Here is a 20,942-nt window from a genome sequence, read left to right on the forward strand (position 1 = left end):
CTGTGGACAGCTACTTAGAAGTCACGTGGCAGGGACCGGGATTGCCCAGGCTACCCTTCCCACAGCACATGTTCACCTGCCTGAGCAGAGGGAAGCCAGCCAAGTCCAGCCTCTCCTGGTCTTCCAGGCAGAAAACAAGGGGATGAATCTTGGTTCAGACCTTGCCCCTCTATCCTCCACCCTGCCCAGCCTGTGGACCCCACCTCCCATCCCACCAGGCTGAGCCACCTCTCCTAGGGTGAGATGCCACGCGGGAACCCTGTCTTTTCCCTTCGGGGATTAAACAATGAAGCCCAAATGCCAGGCACCAGAAGCTGTTTGGAATTCAGTTTCCCATCAACTGCCTCACATTTTCTTCCCAAATTGGAGCCCTAAAACTCAGACTGCAAATATGCAGAGGCGCTAAAGCAGTGGGCTGAACTTCCCGTGGAGCTGTGGTCTCTCGAGGCTGTGTCCCCCATCCCATCTACCTTTACCAGCCCCCAACCTGCTCCTTCTAGAGACTCCCAGCAAGATACTCTCTCAGCTGAGGGTACGAATTCTATCTGTTGTATGGGATAAGATTTTCAGTGGCTGTGAAAGAGACTCCAGCGGGGGAAGGAGTACGGGATATGAATTTTTGAATGCATTGTGGGCAGGTGTCCTATGATGATAAGGAGCCCGCTGATGCAGACCCAAATTTACAGGATAAAAATACCCTAGCCCAGAGCTTCTCAAACTTTAGGGTACACATGACTCCCCCAGGGTCTTGTTAAAATGCAGGTTCTGATTCAGGATGGCTGGGTAGGGCCTGAGAGTCTGCAATCCTGCCAGGGGCCCAGGTGGAGTCCAGGCTGCCAGTGGGTGGACCACAGTTTGATAGTGAGGGGCTACAGACAACCTGGGGTGGGAGGGTCAGACCACAGTCAACAGAACCATATCTTCTGAACCCCAAGACAGGGCCTATGGTCTAAGGGAAGATTGGGGTTTGCTTTCGGGAGCCAGAGGCAGTGTGGAAGCCACACCAGGATGCTGAAGCTTCTCACTTCCTGGGACATTCTCAGAGACTCTGGGGGTGGTGGTTCTGAAACTCAGCTCCCGAGGACACACTGTTTGCCTCTAAGCTGGACCAGCTGGAGCTGCTACTTCAATCAAATCACTTTGTCTCCTCCCAGACCACTGAGGAGAAATGTTAATGCACTGATTTTGAAAATTTATGTTTTTCTCCTATATATTTTCCTCAGCTTTAACTAGAAGACTTCAAGATTTAGCTATGGCAGGAGAACCTCTAGTAGGAGAAGAGCAGCTAACTGAGCAAGAGGCAGAGACCCCTGAGCTTCACCACCTCTGGGGCTGCCCCACGTCAGCCCTGCTGGCCCCCCGCCCCGGCCATGGGTCTGTAAGTGGCAGCTGTCTGGTCTTTAAAGCGCGGGCACAAGCTTCAGCCCTCCTTTGACTTGCTTTATTCCCTGTGGGACTTCAAAAAAGATATTATAGTATACAATATGTGAGAACAAAAGGGAAATATACTCAGAGAATACAGGAAGCACAAATGCTGCTGGGCAATGGCTGGTCTGTTCAGCATAAAAAGTTGAGGGAAATGTAAGCACGGGGTATGAACAGACAGAAAAGTGAGGCAAGGAAATGGGAGGAGGGGAAGATGTCTCTGAACAGACTGACAGGTGACCGTAACCTGTGGGGAAATGCAGCCAGGAAGAAGTTCCTGGGGGCTGAAAACTTTTTGTGAGCTGGAATGTCATATTTGAGCTTCTCATGGTCCTGTGATATAAAAGCCCTCAGTAAAAAGTTGCTGCATGCACATGCACGCCCACAGGGACACACACACACACCACAGTCTGGCACAGAGAATCTAATATATCAAACTCACAGGTCCTAAAGTGCTGGCACAATTTGCAGGCCTGGGTCGAGACACAGGATCCAACTTCAGGGCCAACTTGGAGGGCGTTATTATACCACATATCACTAGGGGGCGCCCTCACCGACATTCACACTGTAGTGAGGGCCAAGAAAGCCTGCCTACCCACTGCCCTCAACCTTCTTAGTTTCCGAAGGGAAGGAGGTGGGAAGGGGAAATAGGTGGCAACCGGGGTCAGGGTAGAGACGCGGGATTGAGTTTAGAAATGTGAAACGCCACTCCCTTCAGGTGAGACCTCAGTCTCTTCATAAACAGAGTGGCCAGGTCTCCAGAACAGGCTGAGCAGGGAAATAAACTCATATCGCAAGGCAGTAACTACAGCATGCATAAACAGTAATTACCCAGATTCAGTAGCAAAGGACTTATCTCAGACAGAGGCTGCAGTGTCTGCTAGCAAAGCATTCAAAGGTGACAAAACCAATGGGCAAGCAGCAAAGGAATATGAACGGGAAACAAGAAACTGTCACTCCTGCGCAGTTAGCTTAATAATATATCTATTGAACTGTTTATGACTTTGTATCTCATATGTGTATTACAGATGGCAAAAATTACTCCTAGTTCACGCGGTGGGGATTAAATAGGTCAATAATCCATAGTGTTCCCAAGAGTGACACTACTTCCGAATGCTGGGCACCTGAACTCATCTGAGGACCACTGGTTTGTGAAAACAGATGATAAACGTGAAATTGGGAAGGCTGTGCAAATCCCGGGATGTGCAGTCATCACCCCGATAGCCAAGGTGCCTGTGTCTGCCTGTGGGTATGATGGACACCCCCCAACACAGCCCTGAATCCCAGCCCAGCAAATAAGGAAACTTTCCCAAGAGCAATCCAATTTGTTCAATCTGAACTTATCTCCTCACCCTCCAGTTTTTAAGGAATTATTACAGGGGTTGGGGGGACTCTAGGCCCCCAAAGCATGAGAGCCACAGGCACCCTCCGCCTTCTGGCCCTGCCTTCCCTCATGGGACCTCCCATCTCCAGGGGGAAGGGGACTGGTGTGGAAACACCAGCTTGGTGCGGACACACCAGCTTGGTGCATCTCCCTGGGCATAGAGGTTTCCTTCATGCTCCTATAGCACTTTTTTGAGACTCCTATTACATGGTACTTAAACTGCTTTTGAGACAGTTTTCCACTGTGTTTTCAAAGCCAGCCCTGGCATGTCTGTAAACATCAGTTCATATTCCTGGAATAAATCTTTTCTGTGTTCCATCCTACTACCCACAGGGGTACAGATGGCATGTTTTATGTGGTGGCCACTATTTACAATCCAACCCCATGGAGGCCCATGAGATGCCACAAATGGAGCCCACACAGGAAGACAGCCCCTTCAGTAGAGACATTTGTCCCGACAGGCCAGGAGTGCCAGGAAAGGACACACCCTGAAAGTACATGGGGTGCCTCTGTGCCGCTGACACACATCCTCTGTTCCGGGCCAGCGGGGTCTTGGGCATCCCCAGGAGGCACACGGAGAGGCAGGCTTTGCCCAAGTGACAGTGGGGTATGTGCGGCCAGTGGCTGTAAGCAGGGAAAACAGCACACAAAATGCCCAAAATTGGTTGTAGAGTTAAAAACATCAACAAAGCAAATCCTTCCCTACCAAGGAGGCTCACCACATTCATTTGCATGTTCATGAGCATCTGCTAGCTGAGTACCAATGCATCCTTCTTTCTATCCTGATGGACAGCCATTCATCACAATAGACTTGACCGGTGTCAGTACCTCAATGAGGGGATAATAGAAGCAGGGTTTTTTGTTGGGGAGGAGGGAGGGAAGGAGAGAAGAATCGCTTTACTCTGAAAAATACTCTGAAGAAGCCTCTGTCTCAGACGAAGATAGCATTTGCCGAAAATGTCAACAGATTGCTTCTTGAGTTGGAGTAGTGCAGACATCAAAAGCTTATTTTAACAGGGCATTTGCTTAAAATCACTTGGTTGGTTTAGGCATTTAGAATGTCTCTGACTATATAATTTGGATTAAGAGGTTCTTGTTGGGTTTTACTGATTTAGCATAAATCAGAAGGACATACTGGAATAGACCCCTTCACATAACCAGAGCCTTTAGGCCATGAACGTAGTAAAATTTGCTCTTTGTTTGTGCTGCATTTTTAGTGGGTTCTTTTTTCTTTCTTTCTTTGTTATTATTATTATTTTTTTTAACGCGGCTTAGTTGCTATGCGGAGGCTTAGCGCTCCTGCTTGGGGATCAGTTCCAGACTTTGGTTTGATTTGAAACAAGCCAAGCAAATTTGCCTGAATGTGATTTCAAAAGGTTTTCCTATTTCTCTCATCAGGAGATTGAAGGAAGCTGGGAAGCAAGACACTATTTGAGTTCAAATAATGCTGGCCTGATTTTCTCAAGAATTCGGTACGATTCAGTAGACACAGTTCTGATGGACGACCACCGACCACTGCTGCAGTGGCTCTCAGGACCAGGTCTCAGGAAGCTTAATTTCAAAAGGCAGATGACTCATACTTGGAGATAAAGTCTTTTCCCTCCATTTTTACTCTTCTTTCAGTCTTTTTCACTTTCTCTCTCCATATCACATTGACTAGATGTGACTCAAAAAGTTAATGGTAATTGCTCTCATCTTAATTTAGCAAAGAGAGAGGAAGAGAGGGAGAGAAATGAGTGTAAGTTGTAGATCTAAGCACAGGTCATTACAGGTGTGTTATATTAGTGTATTCATGAGCCCCCCCAGGGACAGACAGGCTGTGATATCCAATAACTTTCTTAATGTGTAATTACACACCATCGGACTATAATTGATTAATTGAAAAGAGAACGTAGGCAGATGTGAGGGCGAGACTTCTGCTGCTCATTAAATGAATATGTCCTTGCTTGTCTTTAATAAGTTAAGTGGAACTACTCAAAAGCAATTAAGTCAGTAGTGAAATTCATTAAATTTTAAGTAATTATTGGTATTAAATTCTGTAATAGAATTCAAGACTTTGCATAGTTCTATTTCAAAAAGAAGTATGATCATTCTATGGGGCCAATTCAACAGAATGAGGGCTCTGAGAAAACTACATCTTGGAGCCACTGACATTTTGTATGAAAATCACCTGAGAGAGAGAAGGAGCTGGAAGAGGGCTAGGGGGATTTCTGGAAGCTTTGCTTGCCATCCTAGACCAGATAGACCCGAGTGTCTCACTTAAACCTAGGAACGTAGTCGTGTTTCCAAAGCACTTCTTTCATTTAAAATCTTAATCTAAATAGTTCGAAAAGAATGAAAAATACATATTTTTCCATCTAATGCCTTGAATACTACATCTGATACTTTCCCTAGTAGCTAAATTCAAACACAAACATGGATATGCGGCATTGAATGCAATTTGGAGAAAATTCTTTCCAGGCTCCACTCTCATGTGGGAAATAAACCTGGGTGACTGAGGTGGCGGGGAGACTATGAGGTATGCCACAGTTCAGAGAGGGAACCCCAGATCATTCTCAGAGCCCAGAAGTGGCTCCTACGCCTTCAGCCACTATTCATTCTGCCCAGGAAACCAGACAACTCAGAAATCTATCAGAGAGGAACTCCATTCAGCCAGTGCTGCCGAATTCCGGACGTTCCTGACAACTCCCTAGACGCAGGAGAGACCTTGGAGTCTGAGCTGGCTGTGGAAAAGTGCCAACAGGGAGCCACACCAGTACGGTTTGTTCATTCATGCATGCAGTAGGTATTTCTTGAGCGCTTATTCAAAGCCTTTAGTAAAATGATTTTACAGATACTTATGTATGTCTATATCTATCTATCTATCATCGATCATCTAACTATAATATAAAGTAAATGTACAAAGAAAACCAGGGGGCAATTCTGTGAAGATGTAGTCCCTTTCGTACCCATCCAAGATGATCTTGTGCCCTGCACATCGTAAGCACTCAGTAAAAGCTCGCTGACTGAATGATGGAAGAAACTGATGACGTGGGCTTTGAGGAAAGCATGATTGTGTGTGGCACCTGCATAAAGTTCTCTCATTTATGGAAACAGTTAAGAGATGTTAATGGCATGGCCAGGATAAGCCAAAGAGACGGCGATGATGGCAGCTGAGAGTGAAGGAGAACTGACTGCAGAACCTTTGTCTATTCCCAGGTTTCTTGCTCTAACCATCAGCATCCTTAACAGTCCTGTCATTCCTTTCTTGGGACAGAAAACTTAAAATGTAAACCCATGTATTGTGGTCATTTAAAAAAAAAAAAAAACAGTGGCTTCAACTACATTTTTTAAGTCTACAAAGTTTCAAATCTACAAATAACCCTGTATGGTTAGTTTCACAATCTAAAAAGACATTATTGTACTTTCATTGTTTGCTGGGGCTAACACTTTGATGACATGAGAGCCAGTCTAGATGCAAGGCTATGGGGCTGTTGGTTCTGGAGAGGCACTGTTCCCACCCTGGGCCCCGTGAGAGGCGTCCCCACAGCAGGCTGACTAGACACAGAGACAGGAGGGAGATATGTGATTCTTACCATTCCCCAAAGGAGGAGAGAAAAGCATATTACATACACTCTAATTGCTGTTGGAAGAAAAAAATTCCAGTCCTCGCACACATTGTAATTTTAGAAACCATAACTAAAGCTAAAACTAAATTAGACTAAATAGGTGTATTAGGCTCAGAAAGAAAAAAAATCAGGGCATGTGGAAAGACATTAGGTCTCATTTTCTGTTTGCATGTTTTTCTGCTATAAAGGGCAATTTATTGTCCCACAGCTCATTTTAATCTTGAACATGACCTTGATAATCTGTGTAGGATAGAGGCAGCCCAACAATTTCAAAGAGGAGTTCTAACCAAGAGAGATGCTTTCCAGCTTTATCATGTTCACTTAATGACATTTTGCTCACATTATTTTGGATTTTTGCTTCTCTTCTTTTCTTTTTTTTTTTCATTTTTATGACTGTAACAAGTTCCACATGCATTTTAGACAGCAAAATCAGGCCAAAAGAAAACTGATTTATCAAATCAATAATTAAGTGCCTAACTGATACATCCTGAAACTTATCAGCATATGAACAAAGAAGATGGCCAAAGAAGTAGGTGATGGTGTTTACTTCCAAAAGAAAAGTAAAATTTTAAATAGTCAGGTAATTAGGAAAATCAGGGAATGTGGGATTATAAGAAATTTGCTTTGGAGGTTTAACTAGCAAACCCTTTTTGTGTCAGACTTTTTTCCTCCAAAACCATTTTATATTAGTCTAATACTCTATCTTAGTAAAGACAGTAAATTCAATAAGATGTTTTTTCTTTGTTGAAGATCTTGAAAATCTTTAGGGTCATTACTGGATAAATACCAGTTCTCCTTCTAGAGTCCTATACACGTGCAAGGCGTAAAGAGTAAGCTAAATCCACGCAATCAAAAGCTATGTGTTATGAGATTTTTGTCTTCATTTTTAAAAAACAAGGAATCTAAATATTCATGTGAGTTTTATTTACTGGCATTTCTTTCTTTCTCTTAAAAGTTGAATACAAAAAAAGGGGGTTTATTCCCTTTATTAGTTACCTTTTATTGAGTGCTTATTATACACCAAGCACTTTATATGTATTATCTCATTTAGTTTTTATGGCAACTCTAAATGGTGTATACAGCTATCGTTCCTGTTTTACACATGCAGAAACCGACCTTCCCAAGGCCACAAAGCTAGTCACCACACAGCCAGGTTAGTGTGACTCCAGGGCACATATGCTGCACTGCCTCTGTGCTGTTCTCTGGGCAAAGGGGTTATTGCATTCTTGTTAAGGGAGATTCTATCCCTCCTTAATCCAAATTTAAGACCCTTTTCCCCCTAGTTTGTGTTTAAATCACAATGATCCCTGAATCATTCTGGATCACAGTTCAGTTTCTTGCTTCTACTTTGATCTCAGTTTTTCCCACTGTACACAACTACCTACTTACTCAATTACGACTCTTATCCAAAATCTAAATTTATAAGAAAATTGGCTTGAGATGAAATCTTTGCCAGTTATTTATATTAACATGGTCATAAGAACTTGATGGCCAATATTTTTGGACAGTCATTTGCAGTCTCTTTCTTGCCTTTCCAGCTGTGAGAAGCACTTGTCCTCATCACAGTGTGCCTGGACTGTTCTAACCACCTTCTAGAAGTCTCGCTGCTCAAGGCGTGAAAGCGCTGCTTTCGTAATAGCACTTCCTGGCGCAGTTACCTAATACAGATCCCATAGCCTAAAACACCAAATGTAAAATTAGCTGTCTGGCTTTCATTGTTTTTATTATTTGACCACAATGTACCGAGGTAACTCTATTCTCACTACTCACAAAATGATGCCAGGCAGTGTCTTGATGACCCCCACGTGCTCCCTGCTTACCTCCCTCCCATCATTCCACCAATAGTCTTCTCTTTCTCTGAGGTATACTTCCATTCCCCTTCCTACAAGGACCAGCCCAGGCCCCACCTCCTCTGAGGATCTATTCCTGATGACTCCAGCCCACCATCTCTTCCCCATTAAATGACCCTTTACTTCCTTTTTGTGCACATAATACTTTAGTACATATTTCTATTCTCTAATCAGCATACCACCATATCTAGCACTTTAATATACACTGGAAGTTCATTGTTCATATCAGCAGTTTTCATGTAAGCTCCTTATGAGAAGGATCCACATTTTATGCTGTGTTTGCACTGCAACACACGTCTTTTAAGCACAGCACTGGGGAGATGGTAGGTGCTCAATAAATGCACCTCGACTGAAAGACAAATATCTTCAAAATCTGGGTCACATACATACCCCATCACCACCTACTCTCATATTAATTCCACCTTCGGAGTTGTCTCCATGACACTAAATACTCAGGTTTTTAGAAAAGGTTTTAAATCTTTACAGATATTGCATTGAATTATAGATATCGTCTTCATGCAAGGTACACAGAAGAATAAATTAGAGATGTAAGAAACTATCCAGACCAAACACACCAGAGAATATATCCCTTGAGAAAAGGTCTTTTGGGTTTGAATTATCAAGACCGGCTGTCTCTACTGATGCAGCTCAATTCTCAACTTGGCTGATTTGATGACAGTCATAACATTGTTTAAAAATAAAAGTGCTAAGGAAAAATGAAAATGAAAATTTCACTACAACTTTATTTTTCCATGTTATTTATTTTTATGTGTTCATATATAAACATCAAATTATGTTTTTGATGTTTATATCAAATACTGCATAAATGATTGAGATGTGTTAAATGCCATAGGCTCATAAGCACTTCTGTAATGCTCTAGTTTATTTTCATTTTCCTTTATGGATGTATCCACATTTCTGCATGGGATATATAATTTGCCTTCATATACTGTATTTTATATACACAATGATGTCACAAATTGTCAAAATTCAAGCTCTCTGGCAAATATATAAATATTTCGCTAAGCCAAAACTAGTGTTTACACCATTTTTGTCCTAACACATTTATCAGACAATTTAGAAGTTAAAAACACCACTGCTTGAAATGGCTATATAATGGAAACCCCAAAGTATTTCATATACCTTAATAATCAGGATACTTTTCACTTGAAGGCCTTATTCTAGCATATGCTCAATATTAAATATCGCCTCCCTTCCCATCTCAGGCTTTGACATTTAAAAATGTTTATGCGGTTTTCCCCTTCTGTGTTCACACAAAGAAGAGTATAACAGATCCTGCTGCAATATCAGAATCAGATTCAAATTTTCCGTTCAAAGGAAACCAAACTATATTGAGATCTGAACACTATAAAACAGCAGAGTATTTCACAAAGTTAAATATAGGGTGTAACTTAGTTGATATCCTGAAGGTGGATTATCAAATTTGAAGTGTAGGAAATGTACTTATCTATGTGTACTTTTGTAGATTGGGAACCTCTCTAAGAGATGATGGTGTTGGTGATGATGATGGGTAAAAAGATCCTGATTTATTTTAAAAACCCATACTTTATCCTGATTTATTTAAAAAACCCATATTTTATCCTAATGGAATCTACAGCTCATTCTATTGAGAAAGAGAGAGAGAGAAACCATTGTTTCTCCACCAATGTATCTTCATGGATTTTCAAGAGAAATATTGATGGATATGCAATCCAAAGTAGAACATTAAGCACTTTTCTGGATAATTAAGACAAAAGTACTGCTTATTATTTTAAACCTGGCTTATCGGGAGTATGTCTTAACTGGTTCAACATTTCACTTGAAATTATGAACAAAGCCATCTATCAGCTCCACTGAAGGGAAAGGATACAGCAGTAAAATTCTCAGCCAAGACAACCACAGACCAACCCTCCACTGCACCTTGTCCGTGGCCAATGCACAATCCAGACCCAACCTTAAGCATTTAGTTTTTACGTGAACGAGAACCAGGGGGATATGTTATTGCATGCATTCAACCAACAATAATTTTTGAGCACCTACGTCCACAGGTCATTGAATCTATATCACCACTGACCGTTAAGATGATATTATTTTATACCACTAGGAAAAAACATTGCCAATGAAAAAAATGACAGTCATCAACTGTAACATGCAATCCCCCCCCTTTTTTTTTTTGGTCTTTCTGCACAGCACACGGGATCTTAGCTCCCCAACAAGGGATTGAACCTGGGCCCTTGGCAGTGAGAGCTTGGAGTCATAAAATATGGGGTGGGCAAGCATGGTTCTCAGGGGTACGGTGAGGAAAGACCAAGGTCTTGCCTCACAGAGCTCTCAACTAGGGGAGCCTCATCTGGACTTAAAAGAGGGTTATCTCAACTTCTGGTTGTACGTGGCCAAGGAGGAGAAGCTGGGAAGACAGACCTCATGGAGAGTCCGATGCCTCAAGCCAGAAGAGTAGGAAGTGTACAAAAAACATTATTACAAAAGATGCTTAAGCCAAATTCAACGAGAAAACACATTAAAGACCTTATTTGCCTGAACTTGCTTATTTGCCATTTAATCATGGCCGTCTATCTTTCTTCTTCTCTTGAAATTTCCTCTCACCGGTCCCCCATCACCCCCACATAACCATCTCCGATTTCTTGCCTCCTTTATTACTCATATATGTCATTCTTCTCAAGTCCAAATATTTTTTATTCCTTTTCCCTTTTTCTCCCAAGAGACTTTCATTAGCTTGTTCTTCTAGCCATAAACCAAGCATATGATTAAATATGATTAATACTAGTTCTGGCTGGTTTCTTAGGCACTTTTATATTGATAATCGATATCCTATCTGGTTTTCTGGCTTTGCTTGATATATGATGTAGAGTTTCTATCAAGCCATCAAAGGTGAATTCTCTTTGGTACTTTAGGTAATTATTCAGTTCTAGCACTTAAAACAATGAGGGAAAATGTCACTGACCCCTAACTCCAGTATGCTACCTGATGGCCAGAAGTCTTGAAGGCAATAGATCAGTTCACCCCGAGGAATACAACCCCACCAAATCAAAAGAGGCCAAGCCTTTTTTGAAACGGCCTTACTGATTGTAAAAAGAATCAAAATCTTCAAAAGAAGATTTAACATTTGTCATATATCATCTATTGCTGTCAGATTTTTAAAAACCCACTCAAACACTTATAACACATTGAAAATTATATTTTCTATAGAGTACCAAATTTAAAAATATATATACTTTGGTTCCTTTCCCTACAATTTAGTATTCATTGGAAATTTTCAAACACTGACATGCCTTTCTGAATAAACTCCCCTTCCTAACGTTCCCACAGATGTTCTTTCTGGCTTCCGAATTCTACCAAAGAATTGTTACCATAAAGAAGCTACAAAGAGCGATTCTGGATTAATTGCTTAATTCCTTCATGTCACAAACATAGATTGAACCCTTCTCTCGCCCTGGGATGGAAGAATGTATCAGACCTGGTCCCTACCTTGAGAAGGTGGCAGTGTGTCTTGGCCTGAGCACAGGTCAGAGAGATGTGGGTCAAATCTAGGCTCTGCGCCTGCTCACTAGATCCCCTCCTCTCTCCCAGGGCAAGGAACGTAACATCCCCGAATTTTAATTTCCCCATCTGTAAAACAATAATAACAATATCTACTAGCAAAGGTATAGAGCGTGCAGGGTCTAAAAAAGGGTCTGTAAAGACCAAGCACAACGGCACGTTGGAGGCGCCCCACAAAGGATGGTTTCTTGTCTCCTTCCCTTAACAGGCTTATCAGAGGCACATCCATTTGCTACTGCAGACATTTACATGTGTAAGTTATATTTTTCCTTTGCTTTGCATTTATTTTCTTAGTTGTATATTTCTAAGATTAACAATTTTAGTATTAAAGGGGAGAGCAAGATGAAGGGGTCTTGGGTCACGTAGAATCTTCCTGGACAGTTATATATATTTTTTAAAAGCTTAGCTATAAGAATTGTCTGCATAATGCACCTTTGTCCCTCTCATTGTTCACAAGGAATTATTGTGGCTTTTGCACGCAAACATAAATACTCAAGACTTTCAGATAATCTGTTGCTAGAAAATTTGGTCAATGGTATTCTATGATGTGCTAGTAAGTATGCAACCTTGAAAGAAATAACCATAATCATAATTACAACAACCTCAATTGAATGCCAGCCATTTGCCGAATACCATTCTAAGCGTCATGGGGCATTCATTCATTCAGACCTCACACCAACCCTACAGGATACATAGGATTGTTGTCCTTATTTTACAGACAAAGGACATGGACACAGAGATATTCAGTGACTTGCCCAAGGTCACACAGCCAGTGGGTGGAGTGGTGGAGCCTCCTGAATCTGAACCAAATAGTCTGGTTCAAGAGCCCAAGCTCTTCACCCCAACATCGTACTATTTTCTGGAAATTTTAAATTCTTATTTGAAAAAGTACTCCAACATTTTAGTACCTCACAAATCAGCAACATTTGCTACGCAGCCAACAGGCATCTCTAGTGCCCTCGGCATAAATAGTCAAGTGAGTGGATGTTCAAGGGTTTCTCTGAAGTTTTGTCCTAAATTAAAGTATTACCTATGGGCTTCTATCCAACTCCACTGGAAAGAGACTCTTGTTAGAGAATAAAGGCAGGTACTTCCAGCATTTGCCTAAGATTTTGTTTAAACTAATGCCACCTCCTAGATCCATTTTATTAGTAATAAGACTACTGCTTATTGAACTTTTTCTTAGTATGTGTCAGGCATACTAAGTGCTTCATAAACATGATCTCATTTACTCCTGAAAACAACCCTATGAGGCAGCTACTATATTTATCTTCATTGTATTGATAAAGGCACTGAGGCTCAGGGCAAGTAAGAAAGTTGCCCAGCTTGCACAGCTGGCATGTCTGCAGAGCTGGGACTGGGACACCCACTCTTACCCACCATACCACAGTGCCTCCCCTGGAGAACACATGGTCCTCGATACCTCTCTCTGGCTCCAAGAACCACTGTGATGTACTGTGTGATGGACTGCTCATGTAAGCCAGTATGAATACCAAACCATATGCCTCTGACCTTTTTCCACAATGGCCCTGGAATGGGAAAGGCGAAGATCTCTATGCCTTGGAAAAGGGAGCATGCAGGGGACCAAGGGTCTCCAATCAAATCTAATCCCAAGCAGAGTACCTACACCAGAGCAGAAGCAGGGGAACTCCAGCCCTCCTGCAGACAGCTTCTCCCCCAAAGAAAGAAACTAAAAAGGGACAGTTAAAATAGGGTTTCCATGGGGAGATGGTCTTTGTGGGAGAGGGTCTTTGTACAGGAGAAGAAAAAGGCTCTAAATCAAAAGACCATGGCAGCAATGGGAGCCAAAGGGCTAAAAAGAGAAAGAGAGAAGCAGCAGACCCAGCTGGAGAGCCAGGGGAAACAACAGCACAGATGGAAACAGAGGAAAGTGCAGGTGAAATAGGACAACTCAGGTGGAATCCACTCCTCTGCCTGTGTTAAAGTCCAGATGGTCTAGATGGAGAGCATAATGGTGCCACCTCTATTGGAACTGACCCTTGTTCAGTCTAAGACTGGTCTTCTTCTTTCTAAAATGGTCAATTTTTCTTTAAAAAAATAGTTCAGAGAACTGTGGGAACACAGGAATATCTCCAGAGTAAAGGGATCCGGAGGGTGGGTAGAAAAAAATGGTTGGATAGGTCAACTCTCTCTAGATAGCAACCAATCCCTGGGGATTTCTGGGTCATTTTACACCTTTGGGGCTTTTACAATTACTATTTCAGGAAACCGGTACACAGCATACTACATACACATACATCATATGATATTTTATTTGATGTGATGGGATTCCCAGTGTGTCACCATGAATTTTAATTCTCAGTGCCTGGGCTGCTCAGTTGTAACAGCAAAGAAACAGTGTGTCAGTTCAAGTTGAGCTGGGGCATGTATCTGGCCTTCTGCAAGACTAGCAGTGTTAAGGGAGGTCTTTGGTCAATTATACCTATTTGGAAAAGCCTATCAAGTCTCAAGTGAAATGTGGCTGTTTTTATCACCTTTTGGGGGTTCTCATTAAGATTCCATGACCTAGCCAGAAAGGCCTAGCAATAGCTAATATCTGACAGCAATCCAGAATTCCCCCTCACTGTCATGACGAGGCCAACACGTACTGGTGAGATGGGCTGGGCTGCAAAGAGATCTGATCTTATTTTTAAATAAATACATTTAAAACTAGGGGCCTATGCAAACTATTCTATAGAGGATGCATAAACAGCAAGGTCCTACTGTATAGCACATGGAACTATGTTCAGTATCCTGTGATAAACCATAATGGAAAAGAATATTTTTAAAATGTACACATATGTACAACTGAATCACTTTGCTGTACAGCAGAAACTAACAAAACATTGTAAATCAACTATACATCAATAAAAAATGAAAGAAAAATTAAAATATAGAAGAACAAAGAAGACTCAAGTCATCACTAGCATTGTGGCAAGTCTTTCACCTTAAGGGTTTTTTTTTTTTTTTTTTTTTTTTTTTGTGGTACGCAGGCCTCTCACTGTTGTGGCCAAACCCGTTGCGGAGCACAGGTTCCGGACGCGCAGGCCCAGCGGCCATGGCTCACGGGCCCAGCCGCTCCGCGGCATGTGGGATCTTCCCGGACCGGGGCACGAACCCGCGTCCCCTGCATCGGCAGGCGGACTCTCAACCACAGCACCACCAGGGAAGCCCTCACCTTAAGGGTTTTAAAAACTCCATTTGAGGGCTTCCCTGGTGGCGCAGTGGTTGAGAGTCCGCCTGCCGATGCAGGGGACGCGGGTTCGTGCCCCGGTCCGGGAAGATCCCACATGCCGCGGAGCGGCTGGGCCCGTGAGCCATGGCCGCTGGGCCTGCGCGTCCGGAGCATGTGCTCCGCAACGGGAGAGGCCACAACAGTGAGAGGCCCGCATACTGCAAAAAAATAAACAAACAAACAAACAAAAAAACCTCCATCTGATCGTCCAAGCCTTACAAGGCTGTGCTGAGCAGGGAGGGAAGAGCATATTGCATAACCAAGATTCATTGGTTTTATGTATACATAGTCACAAAGCTCTAATTCCCAATTTACTCAGTCTTAATGGATTCTTCATAGCCAGAGAAGTGGTGTGCTAGTCTTTACAAAAAAACAAAACAGGGCTTCCCTGGTGGCGCAGTGGTTGAGAGTCCGCCTGCCGATGCAGGGGACGCCGGTTCGAGCCCTGGTCCGGGAAGATCCCACATGCCGCGGAGCAACTAAGCCCGTGCACCACAAATACTGAGCCCACGTTGCCACCACTACTGAAGCCTGAGCGTCTAGAGCCTGTGCTCTGCAACAGGAGAAGCCACTGCAATGAGAAGCCCGTGCACCGCAATGAAGACCCAATGCAGCCCCAAATAAATTAAAAAAAAAAAAAAAAAAAAAAAAAAAACCAAACAAACAAAAAAGCATATAGGCTTCACAATACTTCAGCAGAATAAAAGGGTGGGATGGGTAAAGGGGTAGGTGAAGCAAGATTAATAGTCGATAATTGTTAGTACATGGAGGTTCATTATATGACTCTCTACTTTTGTATGTGTTAGGAATTTTCCATAGTAATTTTTTTTTAATCCACAGAAGTACTAGGAATTTCCATGAAGCAGAACTACTGAAGTCTAGACTTGAAAGGATGGTGTCAGTTATTTAGACCTCTGCAAATGGGCCGGCCTGCCAGCTCATCCTGTATCCTTCAGGTACCCTATACTCCAGCCAACTTAGTTGTCAACTGAGGTGTGAGTCACCTGGGCTGTACTTTCCCACCTCCTTGCCTTTGCCCATGCTATTTTCCTCTGCTTGGAATGACCCCTTCCCTTATACCCCAGATCCGACTATGGAAAATCCAACCCATGGAAGGCCTAGATCAAAGGTATCCTCCTTTGTTAACTCTCTGATTATGGCATGTGGAAATAATCTCTTCCTCCTTTGTACTCCAGAACTCTGTTGGTGCTCTCTAGGGCCACAGCTCACTGTGTAATGATAATAATCATGAAAAAAAGAAGCATGATGATAATAGCAGTGAATATATACTGAATGTTATATGTACCAGGCACTTTCGATATGTCATCACTTTTGATCCTTACAATATACTTTGAGGCTATTACCCTTTTATTATCACATTTTACAGTTGAAGATCTGAAATGCAAAGAGGTCCAAGAGGCGAAACGGGGGTCCAATGTGATATGATGCCAGATGTATCACCATAAATATTAAGCCTTTGTGCCTATGATCCTTAGCTACCACCAGAGGGATATGGTATAAAGTATAGTTGAGACAAAATTCTAACTTTCAGGAAGACCGGAGGGCCCACATTCCTGACGGTTAACAATACTGCATATGCCTATTCTTCCTACTGAATTGTAAGCTCCTTCAGGGAAGGGACTGTGTCTTTTTCTATTTGTGAACCCCAAAAGCACTGTCTAGTAAAATGCCTTGTACATAGAAGATGATCAATAATATCTTGTTCATTGAACACTGCATTAATACAGAGCAGTTCTGCCTAAGGGCGATATCCAACTCTTATAACCCACCTTGCTGCCTCCACAAGGAAATAAGATGGACAAATCAGCCCACAGAACTGCCCAGGCCACTCTCCTCTCCACCAGCTCTATTCACAAGGCCACAAAACTAAAATAGTTTTCATCTTTTCCCTACGTTGACATTGTAAAGAATGAATTCTTCTTTCAGAAAGAAGAAAGAATTATTCCCCGATGCGATTTTTACTTAGCTTCCCAACTAAGGGCGCCCTCCCCCTTCCTCTGCAAAACTCCCACCCTCAACAGAGTAGGGAAAAGCCAAAAGGAGTCAAACTTTGTCTAGGTGATGACCCGGGAATCTGGAACAAGGAAGACAGGCTGTTCTCCTCTTGAGTCTCCTTTCTCTTATTTCCCCTTTCAGACTTCCTAAACCTGGTTTCTTTCCAACCAGATTATACCACACTGATTGCTGCTAATCTTTGACCATATTTTTTTTAATCTTTTTTTTTTTTTTTTTTTTTTTTTTTTTTGCGGTACGCGGGCCTCTCACTGCTGTGGCCTCTCCCTGCTGTGGGCTCTCCCGTTGTGGAGCACAGGCTCTGGATGCACAGGCTCAGCGGCCATGGCTCACGGGCCCAGCCACTCCGCGGCATGTGGGATCTTCCCGGACCGGGGCACGAACCCGTGTCCCCTGCATCGGCAGGCGGACTCTCAACCACTGCGCCACCAGGGAAGCCCTAATCTTTGACCATATTTTGACCTTCTTCCTGAATACAGTGATGCTCTCTGTCCTCTAAGAACACTTGGGGAGTAGGCTCAATTGCCTTCAATTCCTTCCCCAAACTCTTTCAACGTGCCTTTTTTTCTAGCTAGAAGTCTTCTCCCTCCAAGGACTCAGCTGATGCTATACTTCTGCTAGGTGTTACCCCAGGTGGCTTTCAAGAACTGAGCAAGTACTAACATAAGAGAGGTGTGATTTAGGTCCTCCTTCCACTCTGGCTCTTAATGCAATTCTCACCATCAATATGAGCATTTTAATAGGGGAAATGAGAAGGACTTCTAGTCCCAAACGAATGAGGCAATAATGGTAAAGGGACTAGCAACAGAGCTGGAATTCGGGACAAGGGCTGGTCATTGAGGCTGGCTCTAAGGGTTCCCTCTTCTGGGCTCTCATAGGCCATGATGCTGTATAGTTAAAGTGATGTGAATTTCCCACATTTTCTTTTACTGAAAGTTATTTGCTTTGGTCATAAACTTAAGCCAGCAAAAGACCCTGAGGAGTGTGTGTGTGTGTGTGTGTGTGTGTGTGTGTACATACATCTACCTATGAAGAGGTAGGTGGGGCCACACTGAATTGTGATATATCAAATAATACTCAAGTTTTATCTAATGCCACTCATCTTGACAGCCTTGCATTATCAAAATTAATAAAAAGCATAAGGAAACTGCTACACAGTCACCAACCAAAGAATCTTGGCCACCAAGCTAAATATCTAGTCATCTGTGTTGTACATTAAGTGTGAAGGCACATATCACAGTTTGAGATTTAAATGGGCAAATCAATACCTACAGGAAATCGACAGTCACATAGCAGATTTTTCTATCAGCCAATGCTTTCTTTGTCAGTGCCTTCTGATTACACACACTTGCGTATTCTAGGCATCGATTCTACTTTGCTTTTGTTTAGGTTACTTAATATTCCTCCTCTTCCAAGAAGCAGAGACAATTAATAGTCAGTTATAAAGTCAGAGGCCATGTCCCATCTACCTGGCCAGGGCACTTTCTGTCAGCACCTGTGGCCCAGAGGGTTAGCCTTCCAGCCATGTGTTCCTGATCACCTGGGAGCCTGGAAGTAACCTGTGCCCTCAAGGCTTTCTCCCAAGAGCCATCACCATCCTCCAAATAGCTCCCCCACTTTCTAAAGCCACCCCTGTTCTAGTGAACCATGCAAGATGGCAGACCCACCCTTAAGGTAAGAAAAGCCCTTTGGAGTGGGGGTTGCAATCTTCTCTCACCAAGCCTTTTAAAATTTGCCCTAAGCTGCACTAAGAAAACTCCAAGGACTTCCTATTTCTCTCTTATGAATGAACAAATCATTTTCATATAGAAGCATAACTTCTCTTCATAACCAGCCAAACACCATCCTTTCTCTTGCAACTGAAAAAAATTACATTTCTCCTTGGAGAAATAAGCTTACTTGTGTTTTCTCTCTATTCCTTTTTTTTTCCTTTTATCACAAGAAAGTGTACTGACCAAAATAGAGCATTTCTAACAGCTACTAAAAGGACAAAGATTGTACCAATCTCTCAAAACTACTGCCAACACAATATCGTGTTTAAGCACAGCAATGACTAAACATATATTTTCTCTAAAGATAGCTGGAAAAGAGGTTCACATATATGTTTTACTTTCTCCAGTATAAACTGACCACAACCAGAACTCAAGCACATTCATTTTTCCAATAAATAGGAAAAAAAAATCAAATATGGCATATTAGTTTTAACAATATCTCTAAAAAGAAGTAAGCTACTCTCAAAAGCATTTTGATATCAAAACATAGTATAAATGGCCCCTATAGTCTTCTGCTGGAAAATCAGAGTTACGGAGTAAAACATTAAAATGAAAATGAAAGAAAAGAGTTTCCCCCAAACAGGTAATGCTAGCAAGCCTGGAGGTTTAAGAGCCCTAAGATAAAACATAAGGTGAGTTAAAATTTCAGGGAAAAAAACTGCACTTATAAGCAACAAATTTGCCTGTGGATTGGTTGGTCAAGGGATGACACACAGAATAAGTGATGCTATTGTAAACCATGCAAACTGTGGAGTGGGAAGGAGTTTCTTACTGTCAACATCCAGCTACTGTGGCTAGAATGAGAAAGAACTGTATTTTTCTCTCTTCTCCTGCTCTTTGGACACTTTGTTTTTAATGAACAGTTGGTATCAGAGCTAAGTCCAAAGACTGTTACATGTGGGATTTCCTAATGCAGAGACCTGGCAGGGCTGTGCTCTGTTAGGTCAAAAAACTAAACAGAAAAAGAGACTACCTCAAAGTGTAACAAGTGAGCATCCTCATTCTCTTTCAGTGTTTTCCTTTAGTTGGAGCAAATGTTTTGCTTTAATGCAATTGAAAAGAAAAGAACATTTAGGGACAACATAGCTAGATCCCTCATAAAGCTTCATTTTCAAAAGCAGTGTTTGAATCTCTAAATAAATGACAATTCATTCTCTGTTTACTTTAGGTAAACAGAAAATGCATTGCAGAGTACTGGTTTTCAAAAGCTAATCAAGAACATTAGGTCCCAACAGATTCATTTAATAGAAATATAATAGGCATTCCTGCTCGCTTTTCATCTTGTCTCGCTATAAATGCTAAAATGAACAGCAAATTAACCCTGCATTGGAACAGAGTCCCTGTCACAGCTGAGATCCTCTCTCTCACGACTTGGAAACATCCCCGCATCCTGTCGCTGCTTTGACTTCTACATAGGAGGGAGAAAGCGCCTGATTGAGTTTGGCAAGAGAGTGTAGGAATACTTGAATTCTAAAGGGAGTACTGCGTGTCAACTCTGCTATCTTCCCTAGCAGAACAAAATATTACCATGTTGTCTCCTAAAATAGTGTACAATTAGGAAGTAGGAGGAGGGATGGGGATGGGATTTTTTTTTTCTTTCCAAGCTACATACATCAACTGTCTTTTTCTATATTTTTAACTTTACTAGCCATTCTCCAAATGGCTGCTTATCAACTACTATACAGAACAAGCTAATAAAGACAGGGCCATCCAAGCTCTATAATCAGATACAAAAGATTTGCAAACAATTTGAGATCTTATAATTAATATTCAGTGATATCAGAATTAGCATTTAGAACTCTATACAGAAAAACTATAATACTTCAAAACTTATGTAATAATGAACAAACCCTTTCAAAAACTGTTTTCACTGTGCTAAAGTAACATTCTAGACTTGTTGTAAGTATGTTATTCTTACAAGTAGTTCGCAGTTATTCTTGAAGGCAAGCCTTGGAGTTTCCTTAGCATAGTGCTGCTGGGGAAAATTTTCAGCATGTCCATCTTCATCTCTAGCCTGAAGGGAAATATAATGGCCTATTTAGGGACTTACAAATAATGGAAGAAAAAAAGCTAAAA

General features: G+C 42.1%; 1 protein-coding gene across 3 annotated transcripts in view; it reads right to left on the bottom strand.

Annotated features, from left to right (window-relative positions):
• The window catches only part of SOBP (sine oculis binding protein homolog), a 152,629-nt gene that overhangs the window by 45,723 nt on the left and 85,964 nt on the right, over positions 1-20,942 (bottom strand). For 2 of the 3 annotated variants that reach the window (XR_009533971.1, XM_060114963.1), the window contains exon 5: positions 20,785-20,880. The exons of the other annotated variant lie outside the window; for it this stretch is intronic. Coding sequence is in view for 1 of the 2 variants with exons in the window: in XM_060114963.1 (XP_059970946.1) it covers positions 20,785-20,880 (96 nt within the window). In the remaining variant the exon portion in view is untranslated. The remainder of the gene's footprint in view (positions 1-20,784; positions 20,881-20,942) is intronic. 3 annotated transcript variants of the gene reach the window in all.

Source organism: Mesoplodon densirostris, chromosome 12, assembly GCF_025265405.1.
Source record: "Mesoplodon densirostris isolate mMesDen1 chromosome 12, mMesDen1 primary haplotype, whole genome shotgun sequence".
Classification (NCBI taxonomy): domain Eukaryota; kingdom Metazoa; phylum Chordata; class Mammalia; order Artiodactyla; family Ziphiidae; genus Mesoplodon; species Mesoplodon densirostris.